The 22,467-nt window shown below is 40.1% G+C and overlaps 1 protein-coding gene across 2 annotated transcripts in view; it reads right to left on the bottom strand.

Annotated features, from left to right (window-relative positions):
* Nucleotides 1–378: 378 nt before the first annotated feature.
* Nucleotides 379–22,467, bottom strand: part of TP53BP2 (tumor protein p53 binding protein 2) — a 48,799-nt gene continuing 26,710 nt past the window's right edge. For both annotated transcript variants that reach the window (XM_075088782.1, XM_075088783.1), the window contains exons 5-18: nucleotides 21,698–21,799; nucleotides 18,742–18,916; nucleotides 16,472–16,653; nucleotides 15,913–16,077; nucleotides 15,275–15,512; nucleotides 13,428–13,556; nucleotides 12,895–13,031; nucleotides 11,615–12,104; nucleotides 10,495–11,276; nucleotides 8,470–8,607; nucleotides 7,767–7,900; nucleotides 7,014–7,180; nucleotides 3,752–3,951; nucleotides 379–1,173 (exon numbers count right to left, since the gene is read on the bottom strand). In XM_075088782.1, the coding sequence (XP_074944883.1) occupies nucleotides 1,132–1,173; nucleotides 3,752–3,951; nucleotides 7,014–7,180; nucleotides 7,767–7,900; nucleotides 8,470–8,607; nucleotides 10,495–11,276; nucleotides 11,615–12,104; nucleotides 12,895–13,031; nucleotides 13,428–13,556; nucleotides 15,275–15,512; nucleotides 15,913–16,077; nucleotides 16,472–16,653; nucleotides 18,742–18,916; nucleotides 21,698–21,799 (3,081 nt within the window). In that variant the 3' untranslated portion in view covers nucleotides 379–1,131. The remainder of the gene's footprint in view (nucleotides 1,174–3,751; nucleotides 3,952–7,013; nucleotides 7,181–7,766; nucleotides 7,901–8,469; nucleotides 8,608–10,494; nucleotides 11,277–11,614; nucleotides 12,105–12,894; nucleotides 13,032–13,427; nucleotides 13,557–15,274; nucleotides 15,513–15,912; nucleotides 16,078–16,471; nucleotides 16,654–18,741; nucleotides 18,917–21,697; nucleotides 21,800–22,467) is intronic.

Raw genomic sequence — 22,467 nt, 5'->3', positions numbered from 1 at the left:
GTTTTCATAGTAGTTGAGGCACTTCATAAGCAGCCTCAAGGGAAGATTTGATCCTCTCTATTAAATATAATCATTGGATAATGAACACTATCTATTTGGGAATAAAGGATAGTTCCACAGGAGAGTCTTTATTTGGAAAATACTTGTACCAAATCTTTTTCTTAACTATGGCTTTTAAGGTTAACAAAGGTTATATGCAACTAATATATTTGGCTTAATTTTAAACGCAGAAAGACTGTATTGAACAAATGAGAGAGAAAGGCTTCGATTTAATACAGAAAGTAGTTGAATGTTAGGGTAATGCAGAAGAGCAGTGTGTCTTAAATGTTAACATTTTCAGATGGTCTAATAAAAACTTGACACTAAAACCACCCAGAGTTAAAGCTTAAGAGGAGACAAAAGTTTAATATTATCACAGTCCAGTAAAAACAAGTAAGTTGTCAAGGACTACAGAAAGTTTCTACACTTAGTTTTAAAAGTACAAAATACAATAAATACATGAGGCTCCTTGTAAAAAGAAGAATCTAAAACTACGTTGTCTGTTACAGCCCATAATATTTTGAATACATGGAATTCCTAAGATGCTACAGCATTTTTCAAAGTTATTGCTTAATGGATTGGTCACATGGTTGCCACTGTTCAGATGCACTTCAGTTTAGCTCAGCAAACGTTCTGCTTCCAGCAATAGGCATTTGGGTGCTGTGCACATACTTACTTTTAATTTCTCCCATCTGGAAAAAGCCTTGGGATAAATTTGGACAAAGCCAAGTTGTCTGTTTTATGATGATTCCTTCAATGGTAAATTGAAAAGATCCATGCATTTAACACAAAAACATGAAATTCTTTTCTGCCATGTTTGAAGAAATCAGAGTGGGTACTTGAAGATAACTGCTTGCTTAAACCAAAGGCAGCAGAATTTCATTTACTTGTAAGCATTATTTCATCTTGTAGAATGCCCTCATCCATTTGCTAATGTATGAATCCTTCATTTGTTTCCAAAGCACATTCTTCATAGCTTTCAAATTACATTGTCATTGAAATAAGTCTCATGATATTGGAACCAACACAAAATGAATTTTTTTTGTAAGTCATCCATGATTAGTACTTTGAGAGTCTTGTTTCTGTACTATTTCATGCCAAGCTTCTTTGTCTAGGTTTAATCCTTGGATACAGCTGAGGGTAAAACAGAAATGAGATTTAAAATCTTAGTGCTTTAAAAGGTTACTTTTTTTAAGAAGAAAAAAAAAAAAAAAGGAACAAAACCCCTCTCTTTGGCACTACAATTCTAATGTAATCTCTAGTAGCAAAAGCATGGTTATAAAAAACACCCAGAGCACTAACAAATGTAACTTTAGCATTCTTAGGCAAGCTCAGAAAATACTAACCATGTCAGTACAAAAGGAAGGCATTCAACAGCACGTAATTCAGTACCTTCAGCTCTACCCAGATGGGTGGGCTAGGAAAAGCATGTGGCTTTGTAAGTCAAGAGACTTTTGTGTTCAGTGAACTATAGGATTTTTCCCTGTTTTATAAGTGGAAAGAGAAAGGTATTAGTGTCTGGTTTGCTTTCTCTCAATGCCTATCAACTTTTAGATCTCTATAGCTTTGGGCAAGCTGGGAACGTCTGGCTGCATAAGGACTGTGGAACTGCAGGAGCTGTGCTTTAGTTAAATGATAGTGAGCGGACAGTTAAACTCATTTAACCACCCAGCAGTAAACCAGTAGCTGCCACCCTGTGGCCCTAGAGCTGTGTACTAGTCACACATTCCAGCTGTGCACAGAAGTACAGGGACTGCCTCAGCTGCAGGGTGACAATGGATGGGACACAGCATGCAGCAGTGCTCAGATGCTTGGGAAGCTCTTGGCTTCCACATGCAAAGGGCTTTGGGAACAACTACTGTTCTGCAGTGCATGGCTATTGGCATATAAAAATAGGAGGGTACACTTCATACAATTAGGAAAGGCAAATCCACCATGCGCTAAACAGCAATGCACATCTGCATTACAACCTGGGTTTTTTTCAGCTAAATTATCCTTAAAGATGCCCCCTTCTCTCTTCAGCCGGGCTCTGGCCACCTTCTTTTTCAGAGTCAGCTAATGATTAAGAGAAGATCAACAGCTTCACCCACACAGTTTGTCTAAGCCTGCTATGATTTCACCACTAGCAGAAATGAAGTCAGTCAGTTACAGTAGCATAACACCTGATAGTGTTCAAAAGATTGTTTGGTATTAAAGGATAATACTGTCAAAATACTGACGTATTTGCATTCAGTTTTAGAGCTCTCACACAGCTAGGGAGCTAGTGAGTCACTAAGAAGGGTAGAGTACTGATGCAAGTAATTTCACCCTTGTTTTTATTTAGTGCACCTAACTGCAAAAGGATAAAGCAGCTGTGATAAAAATACAACTTAATATATAAGAATGTATTGAACTACCAAACATTTTCCTCTGTGCTGAACATCTTAGCCTAGATTTCAGCTGCTATATTAGAAGTCTAGTAACGGCTTTTGAGAATAATCACAGAATACTTTGGTAGCAGTACTAGCATGACTGAGCAGACTCAAAAGTATAACAAATTAATACTGGGCTTGGGTAGTTTTCCCCAAAGGTTCTGTTTGGATTGTGTTGTGCTTAGAAGTATGAGTTGTGATCCCCAGTCTAAGCTATGTTGCCCTGTATTTTTTATTACAGAAGCACAAATGCTCCTTGTGCTCTTACACACCTGTGCTCAGGCTGAGTGCACAAGCTTATGAAGAAGTAGCACACGCACAGTTCACCCTGGGGCAGGAAAAAAAGAAAAGCTGCCGTTTCTGACCTTACTGTGCAGGGCTGATAGCTGCTTTCAATTTAGAAATGTTTACATTTGGAGAGGAAGAATCTGAGCAGAAGTACTATGTTAGGGATAATTTAGTACAGTTTCAGTACAGAAAAAGTACACTGTGGGCAGGCCTGACCTGAAAGTGATAGAGATTAAAACTGATTTTGCTTTAGATATGGTCGCTCTACAAAATCTAACCAGTTTAAGAGTAAGGATTATCTGCATGAGGAATGAGGTTCAGCCTCTTTCAAGCATCACATATCAATCAGCTAAAATTTACAGCGGTTAATCTTTAGCATTGGCCGAACCTTGTATCTCCAGCAGCAGGGCAACTGGATATGTAGAAGAAAGCTTAATGGAATTTTTATACATGTGTCCATCTGCTATAGGATTCTAGCAACTCGGCCATGAGGAGAAATATGGGGACATAACTGAAAATATCTATTAGTTGTATACAGTTCTTTTTAATAAAAGGGGTAGTATAGAAGGTGATGACTAAAAGAGAAGCCATTAGTTTAAGGCCTTTGACATATGGTTAAATATTGCTTAAAGAGCATACAAGAAAGATCTGTCTTTATTTGGCAAACTTATCTCTTTTTTCAACACTAGAAAAAGAGATAACAATAGAATTTTGCTGTGTTTGTCTTAACACTCAAGATGGTGAGACAAGGTTAGTATTAGAACCTGCCATGTGTAGCAGTGTGGTGATACATGTTCTTTTATGCACCCGTTAACGTAGTCAGTGTTTAAGTAATCTAGGGTGTTAACCCACTCTGCCAAGGTGTTCAGCTCCTCAAATGAGTACATGGAGAATGTCAACTCCTTCCCCTTAACTTCTGAAATCACACCTAACCTAGATGTATACGAATAATGCTGTGTATACTCCACATAGTGAGGTGGGGGTTTTTGACTTTGGAAATATCAAGGACTCACCCCTAGCAGGTTGCGGGGAACATAGCCTTCCTTGTCATTCAGCCGTGCCCACCACCACTCAATTTCATCTTCATCTTCCCGGCGCAGGATTGTCATGCAGTCTCCCTCTTTCATCGAGAGCTCATCATCATTCTGAGCCTCATAATCCCAGAGTCCATAAATCACTCCTTTATTCATGATCCCCATTTTCTCCTGGACTCCTGCAACGTTAAAAAACACAGAGCAGCTCAGTACAAAAAAAATAAAAAAAACAAAAAAAAGACAAGAGTTGGAAAGTGCTGTACTCTTACTGGAGAGCAGTCCCAGGGGAAAAAACCAAAACCAACCAACCACAGCAACAAAAACCCAACCAAAAAACCCCACAAAAAAAAAAAAAACCTCAACAAACACCACACAACAACCAACCTTGATTCCTATCACACTTAGCACCTGGCTGTCATCAGTCCTGAAACAAGTGGCATTGTGAAGTTAGCCCTTGCATACAGCAGACTCCTTCCTAACGTGTTCAAAAAATACAAGGTAAATGGGGAGAGGAGCACTGATTGATAAAAGGTTGTATTTTCATGCTAGTGTTCACGCTTTCTACACTTAAGTGATAAGCAAGAAACACTTGTTTATACTTAGTTCATCAGTAACTTCTTTCTGTCAAAGGGAGATAGCAATACTTGCTTATGTTGACCATAATTCTCATTTTGCTGCTTGAGGTGTCATCTGCCACCCATGTCGCTTTCAGAACTGTAAAACAAGTTGCATCTCAGATCTGCTTCCTGCCAGCTGCTTTTGGTTAACTCAAACACTTACCTCAGCAGTTCTTAATTTCTGCCACTATTTTAGTTTTTTGGTTTTTTTTAAACACTGACTTCAGAAACACAATTCTGTTAAATTGCTCTGGACCAAGGTGTTTTGGAGTACATGCATACACCTTGCAGATGTTACTTAGAACTTGCTCGTTCTACAGCTGTAGCCAAAGATGAAATAGTATTCTTTCTGCACACATTTCTCAGCTTCTAAGCAGCAAAGCGAAAAGGTATCAATCAACTGTTACACACACTTTCTCTTAGGTAATTGTTCAATTTTAAAATCTGAATCCTGCTGGGTTTTTGTTTGGTTTTGGTATTGCTGGGGCAGAGTACATTGCACATCGTACTGCAAAACTTGTAATAGGCAAGAGGTGGAAAGGGAAGTGACAATATACCTATTGTGTAGGATGTCTGCTGAAGGAAGCGTCTGCTCAAATCAAGTTCTTCATTTTTGCATACCAGCCTATCACGTAAAATTAAATTACTTCCACTGCATGCTTAGTTCTGCTCAGAGAAACTCTTCCCTTGCTTTGCATTTGGTATAATTAAAGGTTTAGCAAAAGCTGTGCTCTGCACCCATGTGGAAGGTAAGACTGAGCACTGCACATCAAAGCAAAGAGGAGATTCACACAGTGGACCTGGTCTTCTAATGAAGTGTTACCAGTCGCACCAGGGTAGCAGCACAAACATGCTCTTAGAGACAGCACAGGCATTAAATCTTAGAAAGTGAAGAATTACATACTTAAGCAGCATCAGACTTGTCGTTTAATCAATGCTAAAGGACCAGTGGTTTTATTTAAACCTACTTGTTCTTGATGATATTCAGTATTGTGCATCATTTACAATAGAAAGGGATTAAGTGAATCAATGAATTACACTAAGGTTTCTCACCTTTTAGATGAGTTTAGAGGGCCAGATTTTATTGCAGTATCTGTTCTGGAAATAGACAGATACACATCCCCAAATTTCTTTTACAGCAAGAAACAGATTTAGCTAGTGAATTAATTTCTTACTGTAACTGTAGGCAACCAGGAACAGTCTTAGCAATAGGATTAATTCCTAATGGAACAAAATGGAAATTTGATAGCTGAACAGCCAACGTATCAAGAGATACCTTAGTTTCAGTAGTTCAGTTTGGAAAAACTGGCAATAAACCAAAGCCTTACACTCCTTTCAGGACCCATTGAAAAGTATCTCACAACACAAGAAAAAAAATCCCAAACCCAACAAAAAACAGACTATCAAGTAAGAACACCAGATGGTGGGTCCAAAAAAACTAACAAAAAGAATATGTTTCTTTATGGTATATATAATAAAGCCATGGATCTCCGTCCCACAGGATCTTGTGGGCTGTTTACCTGAATTTAAGAATTCAACAAATTCCTGAAAGAAATCTCTCAAGAGAAAGATTGGACAGGTATTATTTATAATCTAGTCCTACAATCTTCCTTGGCCATTTGCTGTTGATGACCACTGCTGGAGTCCGGATACAAAACTAAATGGGATTTTGCCTAGCCCATTCAACACTAGTTAAATAGGCTTCCTCCCTTCATAGGGAAAACTAGATATTTGGCACCAAGAGATACAGTTTTCAAGCTTAATGAGGACAGATAGACAGACTTCTGAAATAAACTGGCTGAGCACCTTATAGAAACTCAGATCTCATGTGTTCCACAAAAACCAGAAAGGCTGTATTACAGCTTTTTACACTGCATTACATTGCTATGACTCTAACCTCTTACGGATTGATGACACTCTGGCTGGTAGGTGCCTAGGGGACAAGAACTACATACAAAACATACAGAAAACTAATTTAAAACCTCACTGACTAATACTCATCACACTCTAGAGGGAATTCATTCTCTCCGTTAAAAGACAAGTTTTCCTGTATTTTAATAAAATCCAAATTTAATGTGGGATTTCTTTTTAAATGCAGGAGAAGAAAAAGGCCAGAAAGAAAGTAAAATTCAGTCTGTACTAACCTCCATTCAGGAAGAAACTTGGCAATAGCTTGCTTGGTTCTAAAGCGCACATTAGGAAATACTCCTCATTGAAAGACACCAGGTAGCAGATACGAACTGCCTACTGAAATATCCATACCACTTTTGGTCTTATGTTAAAAAAAAAAAAGGCAAACCCAAACTTATGTGGTAAAATTCACCTGATCATCACCTCACACTAATGTATTTGTCAATGCACACACTTAACTCATTTCAAGGTTTTTCATGTAGGGAAACCTTTTGTTGCTCAGATCTTCTCTATTGGTTGAATATTATCAAGTTAGTCTCAATAGACCTCATTCTGTGACAAGAAGCTGGCTAAAGCCTCTTTCTTTCCAAAAGGAACCCAAGGCATGGGCACACAACGTAAGTGTGCAACATAACCATTCCTCATCCAACAACATACCAAAAAGTGCCAGGTGAGTCACTAGCTGAGTTCTGGAGTGCGCTGTCATCACTTACCGTATAAGAACTGGGAGCACTGTGTGTAGCCTTCCTCCATTTCCTCACACTTGTCTGCAGCTGTCTGCATGTCACTGTAGGTCATCGCAAATACAGCTGCACCTGACTCCACCAGGAACTTGCACACCTGCACATTGTTGCAAGATGCTGCACAGTGTAACGGGGTCCTGCAAGCAAAGAAGAAAAAGAGGACACTGCCCCAAGCCTTTTGTAAATAAGCTCCCTAGCTACCTGCGAGAAGGATTTGTAACCCATTATTAGTTACAAGCCTAGTTTGTAGGTTGTGGTTTCCTGCTTTATTTTCTTTTTAAGTTGTCCAAGTATTGGACAAAGAACCGATACTTGCAGGGCCAGATACTGCCCAGAGCATGTGTAAGCTAAAGGCTATCTCACAGAGAAGACACTGGGAATTTCAGATTTCAGCAGATGGCTCATAATGCATAAGCTGTTTTCAAGATCTCAGAGAAATAGAGCAATTTCCTGACAACTGTGCCCACCCTACTGGGCCTCAGATACACCTTTTTTCATATAGGGAATATTAGTATAATTTGCCTATTTTCTCCTCTGCGCATTCTCATATGATGCCCATATATATGATTCTCATATGATAACTGCTGTTGCTCTACTGTGGAAAAGTCATTGCCAGCTCTTTAGGAGCGAACTGAGGGGTCTTGCAATAGGCCTGTAGCAGCCCCCAAACTGCAGCTCTCTTGTTGAGAGCACCTGTAAGGTACCACTTAAAGAACACCTTACCATCCATCACTATCTGCAGCATTCACGTTCACACCAAATTGCACCAGGAACTTCACAATTTCTGTGTGTCCAGCACAGACAGCATTGTGCAGTGCAGTAATCCCTTCATCATTGGGCATGCTAGGATCTTCAACCTATTCAGCCAGAAAAGGAGCCATTCACATTCTGGTTAGAATCTCTACAATAAACATCTCTTCACATATAAAAAATGATTTTGAGCCATATTTCTATGAAGGACATGAGCAACAGGCAGAACAACTACAGCAATAACCAATCTCACAAGACTCACATATAAGCTTGTAGCCTCCTTTTAATAGTGAGAACTTAAAGCCGTTCGGAGAAATAGCATCTTGATAACTTACTAAAAGCATTTATAACAAAGTTCTGATATTTGCCTATTTAACTGTAAGAAAATTCATGTGGATTTTGCTTATCAAATTATCTGATAACATGCCAGACGGGATGAAACACTACATAAGAAATCAGGAAAGAGCTGTCCTGCAAATTTACGGCCTTGATGCTAAGTATCCAGCGCTTAGATTTAAGACTGACCTCTAAGCAGCCATGTCCTCTTAGAACTTATCTCCCCAAGGGTAGATCTACGTTGTGTACTATTATTTTAGCTTCCCCAGTCCAGAAAAGTTGCAACTTCCCAATTTGAACCAGGATTGGTATTCCTTCTCTTACAAGTTACCATTTGTACCTCATAAATTATTCTCTGCACAAGGTCGAACTCCCCCTCCAAAGATGAATCCAGAAGCAATGCGAGGGGATTGAATTTCACTCTCATTCCATGCCCAATTCTCTCAGAGCCAGTTTTACGCAAGTTTGTCCTCTTCCCCTGTGAAGTTACAGGCACAAGTTACAGGCATTTTTTTCTTGGCAAGAACAAAACACAGAATTGCTTATTTGGGAATGACAGCAGAAGTGACCAATTAAGGCAGTATTTAATATTAAATTTAGACTATTTTCTACCAATTCCCCAACACGTTATGAATATAGTAGGCTAGGTATGTTATGAAATATATATGCCTTCATCTCTAGAAGTTCACTATTCTACGCAAATACAGAAGTCACTTTGATCAAACACATGAAAATCATAAAACTCCCAAATCCCTAAAGATCCGGGGGGGGGAATTTTTTGTATGCAGACCATTTCAGCAGTAGTTCTCAAAGTTGTTACACAAACTAAGAGCCTTAAAAGACTCCACAAAGTATGCTACTTTTTAAGCACTGATGCTAAATTCCTAGCATTTCCTTAGGTTTAGCAGTGTTTAACAGGAACAGAAATAGTTACAGAAAATAGTTCTGGAAAGAACACAGAACCAAGTGTAGAAAATGCTTTAGATGTTCCCAGTGATACGGGAAACCAAGAATTTCTATAGCTGAGTCTGTACTCTTTCCTTCAGAGAATATGCACACATGAGCTCAGCGCTCTCCCCAGCTGGCTGTGCAGCAGCAATAAACACTATTCATAAGGGTATGTAAATTTCTGACAGATGTCCAGGCAAAGATGAATAGAAATGACTCGTGTTTTGCAAGAGCAAACATGTGAAGATAAAGATATACAAGAAGAGATTCCCAGAAGATACTCTTTTGCCTTTTGATTTATACATAATCTCAAAAAGTACAGGCTTTTTAAAGAAAGAGCTTGTCAGCACAACCCAAGTTTTAAATATGAAATCAAGAAGTTGGGCCGGTTTCTTCTCGCCATCACAGAATTGTTACAAAACCAACCAGAAACAAGCGCTTACAAGTTAGGAAATCCTACCACTCAGGCTGCCTTGTAAGAGGGAGCAAGGACAAAAGTCTTAAAAGCATGAAAATGTGCAGTGACTATTCCATGAAGGCGGCTAAAAAGCATATTTAAAGCTTTTAACTCTTCTGCACTGAAATGATTGGGGCCGGGGGGGGGGGGGGCGCGGAACAAAACACAAACACCAACACTTTCATGTACCAAGTTATTAAAATTCCATTCACGACAGGTTTTAAAAGAGACTCTTTGAGGAACTGAAAGCAGTAAGCATTTCTGGTTTATAACAGTGAGATAAGACCGTACCCCACAGACAGGTAACTTCCAAAATAAACAAGATGGTAAAATGCTGCCTCCCCTTAGCCCAAAGAGACTCCATTTTGATGCAACTTGAGAACTGACTGATGTTAAATCAGGTTCCAAAGAAAAATTCAGAAAACATTTCACTAGAGGAAGTGCAAGCAGTTGGTGTGTACAAATGAGTTTTTAAAGCAGAAACTGAAGAAGTCTGTTTCTCCCTGTTTTTCAAGCAGGGAACTTTCAGATAAACCCAATCCAGGATTAAGATAATTAGTTTCCATCTCATATCAGCAATAGTGGGAAATGCTTGTAAAAAAAGATAATTTTAATTTCTCTCAAGAAGGAAGTACATTTTGGATGTAGTACGCAGACTTCTATAAGGAATGTTCTTTACAGCCCAGGAGAGTTTTACTATTTGTGTATCAAATTTCATTTGAAACTTTTCATCATGTCATTAATTCTAGAGACAACAGAGACTTTTCATTACTGCCATTCACTCTGGAGTAAGAGCATCACACAAATAGAACAGATAGCCACAGAAAGACTTCTAGCCTATTCGGCATGACTGTTCTCCCACATCTGCATAAGCTCTACAATAAAATGCACAGGATTTATGGCAGAGCTTGAGATGACTTATTGGCAGGCCACCCAAGTTGTAGGCTAACTAATACTTACAGGAGGCAAGGAAAACTGTCCAGTAACTTCAGGAGGCCTCATATTGAGTGAGTCCTCTCCCAAACTCTCTGGTTCCCCTGATGGATAGGGAGGTGGTGGGTACGGAGGATATTCTTCCATATATACCTCCAGTGGCAGTGAAGCTTCTAGGCTTGGTTCTTCCATTTTTGGCTGCGTGGGTTCATCACCATCTGATATTCCCTCAGGTACAGTGTCCAAAGCTACAGACGGAAGAACAGCTTCACTCTGATCTGCTGGTGTGTTTTCTGCTTCCTCAGCAATAGCCGGTTCTGGCATAGAAGCAGCTGTTTCTTTTTCCAATTCTACACTTAGATAAGGATTTGGGATTTCTGCTGGGCTTTCAGGACTGGCAGCTGATGCAGTCTGTTTGGAGGGATGTGATGGAGCTGAGATAGTCTCCATTGCAGCCAGAGTGGTCCTCTGATACAACAGCTTCTGAATATTGGGGCCATTAGGTCCTTCTGGCTCGGTAATGGAGCTACGTTTCTTCAGTGGTCTGGGTGCATTAGACAACTTTTTCCGTAGTGCTTCCAAATCAGCATCACTCTGGTTGCGGTATGGATTGGATAAGAAAGGCAGCAGTTTGGTTGGGCTAAGAGGACGGGGTATTCGCTCTGTTTCGTGATTCTCATGAGCGGAGGCTGTTGTTTCCATCTCAGGCTCTGGACTGCCTGGCTTGCCTTGGAGGTTCGAGTAGACATTCTCTGTCTGCGGCAGCTGATTCTGTACACCAGCTCCTGCCATCACAGGCTTGCCATACACTGCAAAACAGTTCAGAGAGGGGTGTTGAAAAAACAAGGGTGAATATTTGACCAACAAACCTAAGAACAACACAAAACCTGATTCACCTACCTAGGGCAAAGAAGCAGAACGTTACGATCAACGAAACAGAATTAACCTGGTAACCAGGTTTACCGTGTTTAGTAATTTTGCAAATGCAAGACACATATTCTGCACTTTTTGTTAATGCTGATATACAACATGCCAGATCCACCTAAGATCCTTACAGTTACACTAACCTCCTTAACTTCTCTGAGGAACAGCTTTGTACCCACAGACCAGGTGGAAGCATATTTATGAAGACAGTAGATATGCTTACCGCTTGGGAAGTGTGGTCCTCTGGTCTGTGCCCTTGTCAAAGCACTCTGCACTGCCTGTTGGAAGTTCTTCCCAGGAGTCTGCTGTTGAGTGTACATGCTATAAATTGAACTTGTGGCCACAGTTTGAGGCTTTCGAAATGGTGGGAGTGAAGTCTCTTTGGACGGCTGGGGGGTAAAAGGTCTCACAGCTGCTGCTGGGGGACTCTCCTGTTTGGAGGAGGGAAGAATTTGGTCCTGGCTTGAGGAAGGACCTGCAGGAGGTACAGAAATCCTTTGCTGTATCTGCTGAGAAGGATGGGAAGGCTGCTGTGCCACTGGCTTTTGTTTGTTCCCCATGGTTACGATAGCCAAAGGCAGCTTCTGCAGGTTTCCATCTAGCTTAGTATCAGAAGACTGCAGATGACTGGCTTGACCAAAGTAAGGCAAGTTTATCTGTTTTGGTTTAGTGGGGACAGGTGGTGGTACTTTTGTCACATTTTTATTGGCTATCTGAAAGACAAATAGAAGTTAATTTAAGATTTAAACAGCAAAACATGTTTTAGAAGTTATACCGTGAAGGGCCAGAGATCCCCAAAGAACACCACAGTATCTAGGATTTCTATTGTTGCTTCAACACTGTTTACAACATCATTGGAAACACAAAGAAACTTCTTGAAACATTTTATCATTGTAGCTGTTTATACTTTGAACCCATTCCCTTTAATTCTTTCTGCAGCAGCTATGTTTAAAACATCAAGCAATGGCAGGGCACAGTAATTTCGCTAGAGATAGCAGAGGCAGTTAGTAGCATCCATAGGCAAGAAGCTGGTTTTCCAATGGAGCACTTGTCATCCCCAGTTCTTCTATGTTACTTCACCCATACCTGATCAAATCATGCCCTTGTGCCAAGATTTAGGTGGGAAGTCTTGCTGCAATCAAACATCTGAAGTACACTGCTGCATTAAACAGTGAAATAAGTGTGTAAATGATTTAAAAATCCCCATGCAAATGCCTCTGCACATATAATCTTTGGGGCAAAAAAAAAAAATGCGTACACACTAGCGCAGGTAACAGCTATTTTTACTTATTCAGTCAAAATGTAGATTTTCACCACACTGACTGTAGGGAACGATTTTGAGTTACCAACTACCACTAAAAGCCTAAGAGACTTTTTCCTTTAGAAGCAGTCTTTTAAAAGAAGACCTAGGTACTTTTCAAAGAGCCTCCTGACAGCAATGTTTGCAAAGCTGTGTAGTAATCCCTGCCAGATGGCATGTAGTAATTTGAGTTTCCTGCATACCTGTGCTTCTCGGAGGAGATCTTCACTGCTCTGGTTCTTTCTCAATGTGCCCAGTCCAGCGGACTGGTCCACAGAATCAAACATTGAGAATGGACGCACTTTCTTTTCTTTGTCTCGTAAAAAAGTTTCTCCTTCAGCTGTTGAGAGAGGACGACTTTTAAAAGGGACAACAGAATTGTAGGAATAAGAGTCTTGTTCTGTGCAATACTAAAGACAGTGTACAAGAAGCAAGGGATGCTTCTTGTACCCATTCTACCCCTGCACTAAGGGCCCGAGGGCCTGCCAAATGCTCTATCTTGCAAATTGAACAGGAGCATGTATGAAGACATTAGTACCTACTTCACCACCTGAAACAACTTTTTTTAAAAAAAAAAATCCCTGCAACACCATACTAAAGCTTATATGGCCATATTATTTGGGGTTTTTTGTGCTCTCAAATGAATTCTATGTATTTACTGAAGCATTTAGAAGAGAGAGATATCATTAACTAGATTCTGAATATTTTAAGATTAGCCAAGCATGTAAGAACATACCTTGTCCTTCAATAGTCACAAGTCCTTTTCCTGAAGTCAAAGCTGATCCTTGACTAATGTGATTGTCTGTGTTTGAACTACTCCAGTCAGTGGCAGATGGGGAAGGTTTTGCACTGGGGGCAACTGAACCTAGGAGAGAATAAGTGGAACAGATTAAGCTAAAATAATGTTTTTATTGACTTATTTATTACAGCTGGGTTTTTTGTAAGAGTCAGGTCTAGACAGTGTACAAGTATCATATACAGGTTAACTGCTATAACTCCTATCACTTCAGATTTTTGCTCATTTGTTTTAAAAGAGAAAGTAAAACCAAGCTCAGAAACAACTATCAAAGCAGCAGCAAAACTATTTGTCCTAGCACATGCCTGCACTTAGAGCATTCAGACAAGAAACATCTCCAGACTGCCTTCTCTCCAGTTAGTAAGAAACTTCCCTTGGACATTTACAGTAAGTTAAGTGACAGAATGGTAAGAAGGGATGAGAAAGATATGTCGTGCAAAGAAAAGCATGATGCTTTAAAGCATAAATATATCCTGCCAGTGATACCCAAAACAATAGAAAAATCTGTACATTCAACGTGCATATAGGCACACTGCATTAAGGCTGATGTCTACATTCATGGCGTAGACATGTGGTCTGCTTCCAAAGAAATTAAGAAAATGCTTGCAACTTGCTACTAAATATTTCACCAAATGCTCTCTACTAAATTCTAAGCGATATTAAATTCAAATAGTAATGATAAGGAGCAAGAGAAAAGTTTCATTCTGACAAAGTGTCAGATGCTATCTCTCTAGGAAAGCAGTTGTTTTCCCAAAAGCTAAAAATTAAGGAGTGATGTTTTAGCTCAACTAGCACACCACCACACATTCATATAGCAAAATTGAAAGTTTCATATGGACAAGAGCTAAAATTCCACTCAAGTGGTTTTAGGATCTACAAACTGGATAAAACAGAACAGTTCCCCATTCTCCAGTACAGCAAGAGACAATTGGAATGGTTTTGTGTCCTGGCTACTTTAATAATATCTGCCAGAACTGGAGATAGAGGGAGGGAGATAAAAGATAACAGAACTAATCTACAACCTCAGCCCCCATCTTCTGCTTTTGGGAAGATCAGAGTTTCTCCTATCTCCCAGCTAAGTGAGTCCTCTCCTCCCAAGATAGCACAGAAGAGATACTTGTAACTCTCCAGTTTTTCCAGACTTCAACTGTCACAGAGCTGAAACTGTATCCCGTAGGAGAAAGCCACAGAGAAGAGCCAGGCAAATCTCCATTAACACTACAAGCAGGAGAGACCAAGCCTCATGCCAAGTGTTGGATTTATGCCTCTCCATATTCCTACACCATCAACATGTCAGCAAGTTTATTGCTATTTCTGTGCTACAATCAACTGCCTCCTTTATAATATTTCTTGTGATGTTGGTTAATCCTTTCTATGTGTCATTTCCAAAATGCAGGATCAGAAAACTTGGCTTTGCTACTTTTTAAGTCCAGGTGCGTGGTTGTTACTATGTATGTCCTAAAGCTGCCTCTAGAAACATAAAGACGGCTGTATAGTTTTTAGGAGTATTTTAATATAAATAAACAAATTACTAGCTTACAGAAAAATCCTCCTATATTCTACGCTGTATAACAACCCAAATTGCTCACTAAGAGGATTACTTAATTTATAACACATTGAATCGTATAACCTCAGTCCTTATAAAAATATATTCACTAAGGCAGGAAAATTGCAAGACTGACATCTCAATACTTTGCTTAAAAAAAAAAGAAAGCAGAAAAGAGACAGAACTGTTAGATAAGAAAGCAAAACATTTCTGGAAAGAAATATTAATTGTAAGCTATTACCTGCAGGAGCTTTAGCTTGTGAACTACTCCCAGCTCTCATGTTGGGCAGAGTTTGTGTTTTCAGTGGACCATCAGGTACCTGCAAAGCTTGTGTCCCATCCGAAAAAGCTGGTTTCACCAAAAGTTCAGGTCTGGAAGCAATACGTGGCATAGTAGAGGACTGGATATAAGGACCTACTGCTGCTACTCGACTTGGAGCAGAAGCCACTGGCTGGGGTAAATTCCCATCTGAAGAAACCTTTTGGGGGTGGGGGGGAAAAAGGAAATTTAAAGAATGTTATGCTGCAGTATCCATCCATCAGAGTTTGGAATAGAACTCAAAAAAGATAAACCAAGTAGAAAATGATACCCCAATATTAAAAAGGTTTTTTTAAAAAAGCTTTAAGCGATATAAACATAAGGTAGTAATAGAAAAAAAAAATCCACGTCAGCATAAGAAGAGTTCCTGTCCATAAACAATAAGTAGATTAACACCAATGTACCAAGAAAAGTACTTTAATAATACAAGGCTTCCACCAGGTATGGATAAAAACAAGCCTAGCACCTGAACAGCCTTCCCTACAAGCAAGTTTTTAACTTCAGACTGTATGGGCCACAAATGAGACTAATTTTTGTGTTATTAAATATCCCATACTTACCGGTACATTCTCTTTCTGTTGCAGAGCTGCCTTTTTCTTCCACAGGCGCTCCCGCAGCTCATTAACACGCTTATCCATGACTGCCACCTCTGAGTTGCGCTTGTTCAAACACTCCCTCTGTTGCTGCAGCTTGGCATTCTGCTCCTGGTTCAGTTTGTTCCTCAACTGAATAAATTCACAAAGCAGGGCAGGGGGGTGGGGAGGATGGGAAAAACAACAAAAATCAAAACAAATTAACTTTCAGGATGGGGGACAGGAAACAGTTACAAAGAGAAAAGCCTTCTAAAAAGTCAAGTCATGCTGGCAAACTCAGATTATTTTCTCTGGAGAAAATGTTGGTTAGTCTCCAAATTTTGCAGAGAGGAGAGGTATATACACTGGGAGTTCCTTCCCCTGTCTGCCTTGAACCCAGTAAAACTAACCCTCCATCCTCAGCATGCAGGCAGCCACGCAGCTCTGTCAGAAACAGGAGCAATGGGATTTCTTTCAGACAAGGTAAGAAACAATCCAACCAACTTTTTAGCCCTTCGTTGTGGGTCACGAGCTGGCTTTCCATTACCTGCAGCTCCTTGTACAGGCGGTCAAGCTCAGCTACAGCTGACTGGTTGTCGTGGTAACCATCAATTCGGCCATTCTTCAGCATCTCCAGTTGCCTGGTGAGTTCCTCTACCTTTGACACCGCCAGCACCAGCTCGCGCTGCTTTTGCTGGAACAGGCTGTTCATCTGTTCAATCTCCTCCACTGGAGAGGACGAGAGAGCACAATAGCTGCCCTGAGAAACAGGCAAGCGTAGGCTGCTTCCAAGGCAGCAGTTAAGGGGACAGAGAGCGCCCTGCCAGCCTCTGGAGCACTGCTGCACAGAGGCTGCAGCCAGCTGCTGCAAACTCATGGTCCCTGTCAAACCAGCTCTTCCTTGAAGCATTTGTAAAAGCAAACACACTAGCAAGATTATGTAAATTTGGTCTACTTAGGGCACTGATGGGGAGGGAAGAACAACATTTTTTTACTTTCTGAAGTATGGAAAACAAACAAAACCACATTACCACAGGCTGAATTTCAACTGTAGAAGCCTAAATTCACTTAATGCTGAATTCTGCAGGAAGACGCTTACTCAACCACACAGAATATTTATGGTATTTAAAACTCTGAATCTAGGTCATAGGAACTCAGTGACTAAACACATGAGCTGTTATATTAAACAAAGACTCAGAGAGCCTTCTAGAGTCTACTACAAACAGCTATCATCAGCTGCTCCCTCTGCCAAAAGTGCTGCATTATAGAACAAAGTTTAAGGAATTGGTTGTTCAAGCGAAGTACCAAGATCAAACCTACTGGGAAGGGTGCAGGAACACAGATGCAAATGCTCCTAGATCTTGTATTACTCCACCATCCTTCTGTTCCTTTAAACTGATGTTTATTCTGTGCAACAGAACCCAAACAGAAAATGCATTCTCCCCAAAGGAAAACACTTTTGCTTCATCTGTAAAGCACAATGCTTCCTAATAAAATAATATATTTATATTTTACCTTAAATAGCAATATATTTTCATTTGAGTCCAGCTAGAAATTACAAGTTCTATATAATATGTATAGGAGAATGAAAAGGTAGGCAGAAGAACATGCGTTGATATGAAGTCTGAAATCACAGAATGGTAGGGATTGGAAGGGACCTCTGGATATCATCTCGTCTAACTCCCCTGCTTGAGCAGGGACACCTAGAGCAGGGGGCACAGGAACACATCCAGGCGGGTTTTGAATGTCTCCAGGGAAAGAGACTGAACAACCTCTCTGGGCAGCCTGTTCCACTGCTCTGTTGCCCTCACAGTAAAGAAGTTTTTTCTCATATTGAGATGGAACTTCCTATGTTCCAGCTTGTGCCCATTGTCCTTTGTCCTGTCATTGGGCACTATTGAAAAGAATCTAGTCCCATTGCCCTGACACCCACCGTTCAGATATTTTTAAGAATTGATGAGATCCCCCCTCAGTCTTCTCGAGGCTGAACAAACCCAGGTCTCTCACCCTTTCCTCATAAGGGAGATGCTCCAGTCCCCTGATCAGCTTTGTAGCTCTCCGCTGGACTTGCTCAAGCGGTTCCCTGTCCTTCTTAAACTGGGCAGCCCAAAACTGGACAGAGTTCTCCAAATGTGGTCTCACTAGGGCAGAGTAGAGGGGGAAGATAACCTCCCTCAACCTGCTGGCCATGCTACTTTTAATGCACCCCAGGATACCATTGGCCTTCTTGGTGAAAAGGGCACAGTGCTGGCTCATGATCAACCTGCTGTCCACCAGCACAAATATTTAATGTTGCATCAACATGCTGAACTGCAGGCACCCAACTAGTACTGTAGCAAGCTAGACACTAGTTGGATATCTAATGAAAAAGATTACATTTTTCAGCCATTTTGGCCATTAAGTTACCTCTTGCATAAGAGGCAACATGGGTATCAGGCCAAGCTTTCTTATAGGCCAAGGAAATAACACACTAAACGTGTGGGGAATTGACATCAAGGATGGAAAAAATTACTGTGGCACACAAAGATATTCAAGTAAGGAAAAAACCTACACTGTAATTAGAGAGTAAGCGTGCTAGGCTCAAAACACAGGGTGCCCTTATGCGATATTTTAAGATAGAGTAAGAAAATATATTTTGTTCTAGGTGATTCAGGAGTTTCTTGGTAAATACAAGATGTGAAATTGTTAATCTTAACATTTCCTGGGATGCTGTAAATACGTCCTCTGAATCACTGATATCACCAGAAATTTTAGAGTTCCATGAACCACACTTCATGAAAAAAAATCACAGGCTACTTTTCCCAAGCAGCAACTCACCTAATTTCCCATTACTGAGTCTTTTTTGCTCCACATGGCCTTTCAGTGCTCTCACTTTCTTAAGTTTGGCTTCCTGATTCTCAGCAATTTCCTTCAATCTCTTCAGTTTTTCCTGTTCAGCAGCTTGCTGTTGCTGTCGTTGATCTTGCTGTTTCAGGAATTTCAAGCGCTGTTCCTGACATCAAGACAAGGAATTTTTTTTTTTTTTAAATTAACTTCTGGTAAGGTACTGACAGAAACAGTCTCAAAACTTAAAAACAATTGCCACAGCAGCACAGATCAGCTTTATCCCAGTATCCTGGCTTTGCAGAGCATTAAGGGAAGTCTGAGAGAACAGAGCAAACACATACCGATTCTGTCCCAATAAAATCCTCCAGGTACAACCACTCTGTAGTAGAAGAATCTACTGAAACAGAGGTGGTATCCTGTCTGACAGCCCTTGTTAAATTTGTCTTCCCTGAAATTGCTCAAATCCCTTTGAAGTCTAAAAAAAATTTAAGCATTCATGTTCCATGACATTTGCTAGTTTCATTTAATCCCTACTTGGCTCTTGAGTTGCAAGATCCAATGATTATTTCCTCTCTACCTTCTTCACACTGCTTGTACTTTACAGATCTCTACCATATGTCACATTTTGAATGACTAAGTCATGCTGAAGAATATTCAACATTCATTATACAGAAGGTATTCCATAAATTATTGACGATTTTGATCACTCTCTGTACTTTTAGTAGTTCTGCTAGAACCTCCTTGAGGTGGGGGATCACTGCACACCAAAGCTCTGAAAAGTTATTGTTTCCCGGTAATGTTCACTGCTATCACAACACAGGATGATTCAATACACAGGAAAACCTTCAGTGACCCGGTCCCCGTTTATACAACAGACATCATCGCAGGGGAGAGGATCCTTTTGCCTCTCCACAGTGTAACAGTAAAATGGTACACTATCAGTTCCTATATACAGATGTCTACAGTTTAGAGCTAAGAGAAACCACTAGATCACCTGTAGAGACTTCCTTTAAATCACTCACCATTACACATGGTTTCCAGTTCTGGAGATGATAGGTTTTTCCAGTGGTAGAAGAACTACTAAGACTTTCGCAAGCACCCACTAACAGTCAAGACTACCACTGCTTATGAACATTAGAACTCAACACTTTCTAAAACCAAAAAAGAACCAACCAAAAAAAGCCACCAGTTATATTTAGGAACAGGGATTCTTGTGCACTCTGAATAGAAAAGGAAGAGCAAAAAGGGAGCTTGCCTTCCAGAGAGAATCTGGCAGCACCTACAGTGTATGCACTAGTTTAGAGTCAATCCCACATAGGAAAATGTCAAAAAATAGATATTACAACCCCTGTCTAAGAAGGAAGTGCCTTTTTTTCCCCCCTCAGAATCTATTTTTAATATTGCAACTGATTTCAGAAGGCAGGAAAGAGGCAATGGAAAGCCTCCCTTTGAAAGGGCATCTAAGAAAGCAAGTTAGTTCCAGAGAGGCACATTAAATGAAAAATTCTCATGGTGGGCCGCCTATAAGGCTACTCTTCTTCAAACCACAGGCAGCAGACACCTACCTGATAGGTAGCTGTCCAGACTCAAACTCATAATTTTTTTTTTTTTTAAAAATCTGACAGGACTCCCTTTCCAGTAAATATATATATAAGTTCCTATTTCTGATTTCATACATATATAGAGTGACTGCAGTGTTATTTATAAGACCAAGGTTTATTACCATCACCTGTGAGTGAAACAGACAAAAGTTACAGAAGTTTAGGCTTCTCTTTTATATTTAAGACATCTCAGCTGGAACTGAGGTCAATATTCTACCTTGGCAAATTAATCAGAACAGAATAGGTATTAACTGTGTTGCTGAACTTCAAGTGAAAACTCTAATCACTTGGTTGATCGACTGATTTCTTACATTTATAGTTGCACCTTCTTCATACCAGTTATTACCACAAAACAGAGAAAGTTGTATTTGTTGTTTTGACAGGCCATAACACCATTCTGCAGGTGCTGCGGAACCATTAGAAAGCCATAGTTTTAAGCACTCCCCTGAGATACAGCTACTAAAAGCCAAGGAAACCAAACAAGATGTTAAACATACAGCAGGGGGAGGGAAAACCCAGCTGATCTCAAAAGGAGAGAGGGAGACAGGGCTTCTGACAGAGGAAGAGTAGCAAGACAAGAGCCCCAGAGCAGCCTTCTTCCCCTGTAAAACACATTCTGAAAGGCACGGGAACTCATCCACCCAGACAGCCAAGCACTCTTCAGGATGGCTTGCATTTAACAATGCCAAAAGCAGCATTTACCATGGTATTTTCAAGAGTAGTGTGTAACAACCACCCTTAAATCGAATATGAAATCCATGCCACCATTCTGCAGATGCATTCAGGGATTTTTTTTCTCCTAAATGAGTCAGGAGCACCTTGTGTGCCTTCATTAGCTTTTCTGTTATCATTCAACAAGAATTTTATAAATCACTCTCCTAGTTACTTTTATCACATACATGCCATCTTTTTCAGACAGCTGCCCCAGGAAACCAGGCACATTGAATCCTATCAGGAGAAGGCAAGATATCATTACAGGACAGTATTATATCCAGAGACAAAAGTGCTGTTCAGTGATCAAACCAGTGAATGGCTGGTCACCACGTGGAGCACAAATAGGGCTGGCAGAGTCACCAGGATGAATGATAATATATTAATGTTATATGATTAATTTTTTTGGTAAGCTATATGGTCACTTGTATCACTGACATTATTTTAATGTTTTACTACTGGATATTTGCACAGGTTGACTTTCAGATTTAAAAAAGGGAGCCAAATAAACAGAGGACTCCCTTTCTAAGAGGCAAAAAAAAAAACCCCAACCCCAAATCCCTAACCCTCCCTCCATCTCATGTGACTCTTACTACCTTTGTACCCAGTTGTAAACAATCTCATTCCAAACTCACCTTGTTAGCCAGCATTTGCTGTTGAGCCTCAATTTGCTGCTGCTGGCGTGATGCCATTTCCTGAAGTTCTGCCAGTGTCATATCCATCCTTGGAGCACTGACCTGTCAAAGAAAATCCAAAGCATGCTAAGTCTAGAATTTTTAATTTGGCTGGTGTGCAATAGAGTTACTGCAGAAAAGTATGCTAAAGGTCTTAAAAAATAACAATTGAGTACCCAATAAAATAATTAGAAAGAAATGGCATATTTCCATGGTAAATGAATAAATAGTTGTAAGCTCATACGTATGTGTAGCCCAATCAAAAAACACACATAAGCTGACATCTCTTGAAACATTAATACTTCTAGCAAAATCCCGGCAGCATTTTAAAGAGGCATTTCAGAGCTCTTTATTATTAAGCTCAGCATGAATCAGCTTTGACTGACTGAGCCCAGAATGCTCAGCACACAGCAGGATGGATCTGTGATCATAGCTGCAATTCATCGTTGCAATTCCAAGCACTTCAACGTAAGTTGAAGAAAATGGGAAGTTTAAATATAGCGGGGGGAAAAACACACCACCGCCCTCAAAGGCAGCACTATTATTACATTAGTTATCTGTTCACATGTTTCCTGACTCTAGATTCAATCTTATATCCATAATTATATCTCCAGAAGCAAGAAAAAGTAACAGACAAAGGATTCAATGCTGAAACACGAACCCGCCTCAACTTGAAATCTGGAACTAAAGGAATATCTAACATAAAACTGAACATGAAAATGATCAATGAA

The sequence above is a fragment of the Phalacrocorax aristotelis genome, chromosome 3 (assembly GCF_949628215.1).
Source record: "Phalacrocorax aristotelis chromosome 3, bGulAri2.1, whole genome shotgun sequence".
NCBI lineage: Eukaryota > Metazoa > Chordata > Aves > Suliformes > Phalacrocoracidae > Phalacrocorax > Phalacrocorax aristotelis.
Note: the sequence above shows the minus strand (reverse complement) of the source record. Positions and strands in the feature narration are given on the sequence as shown.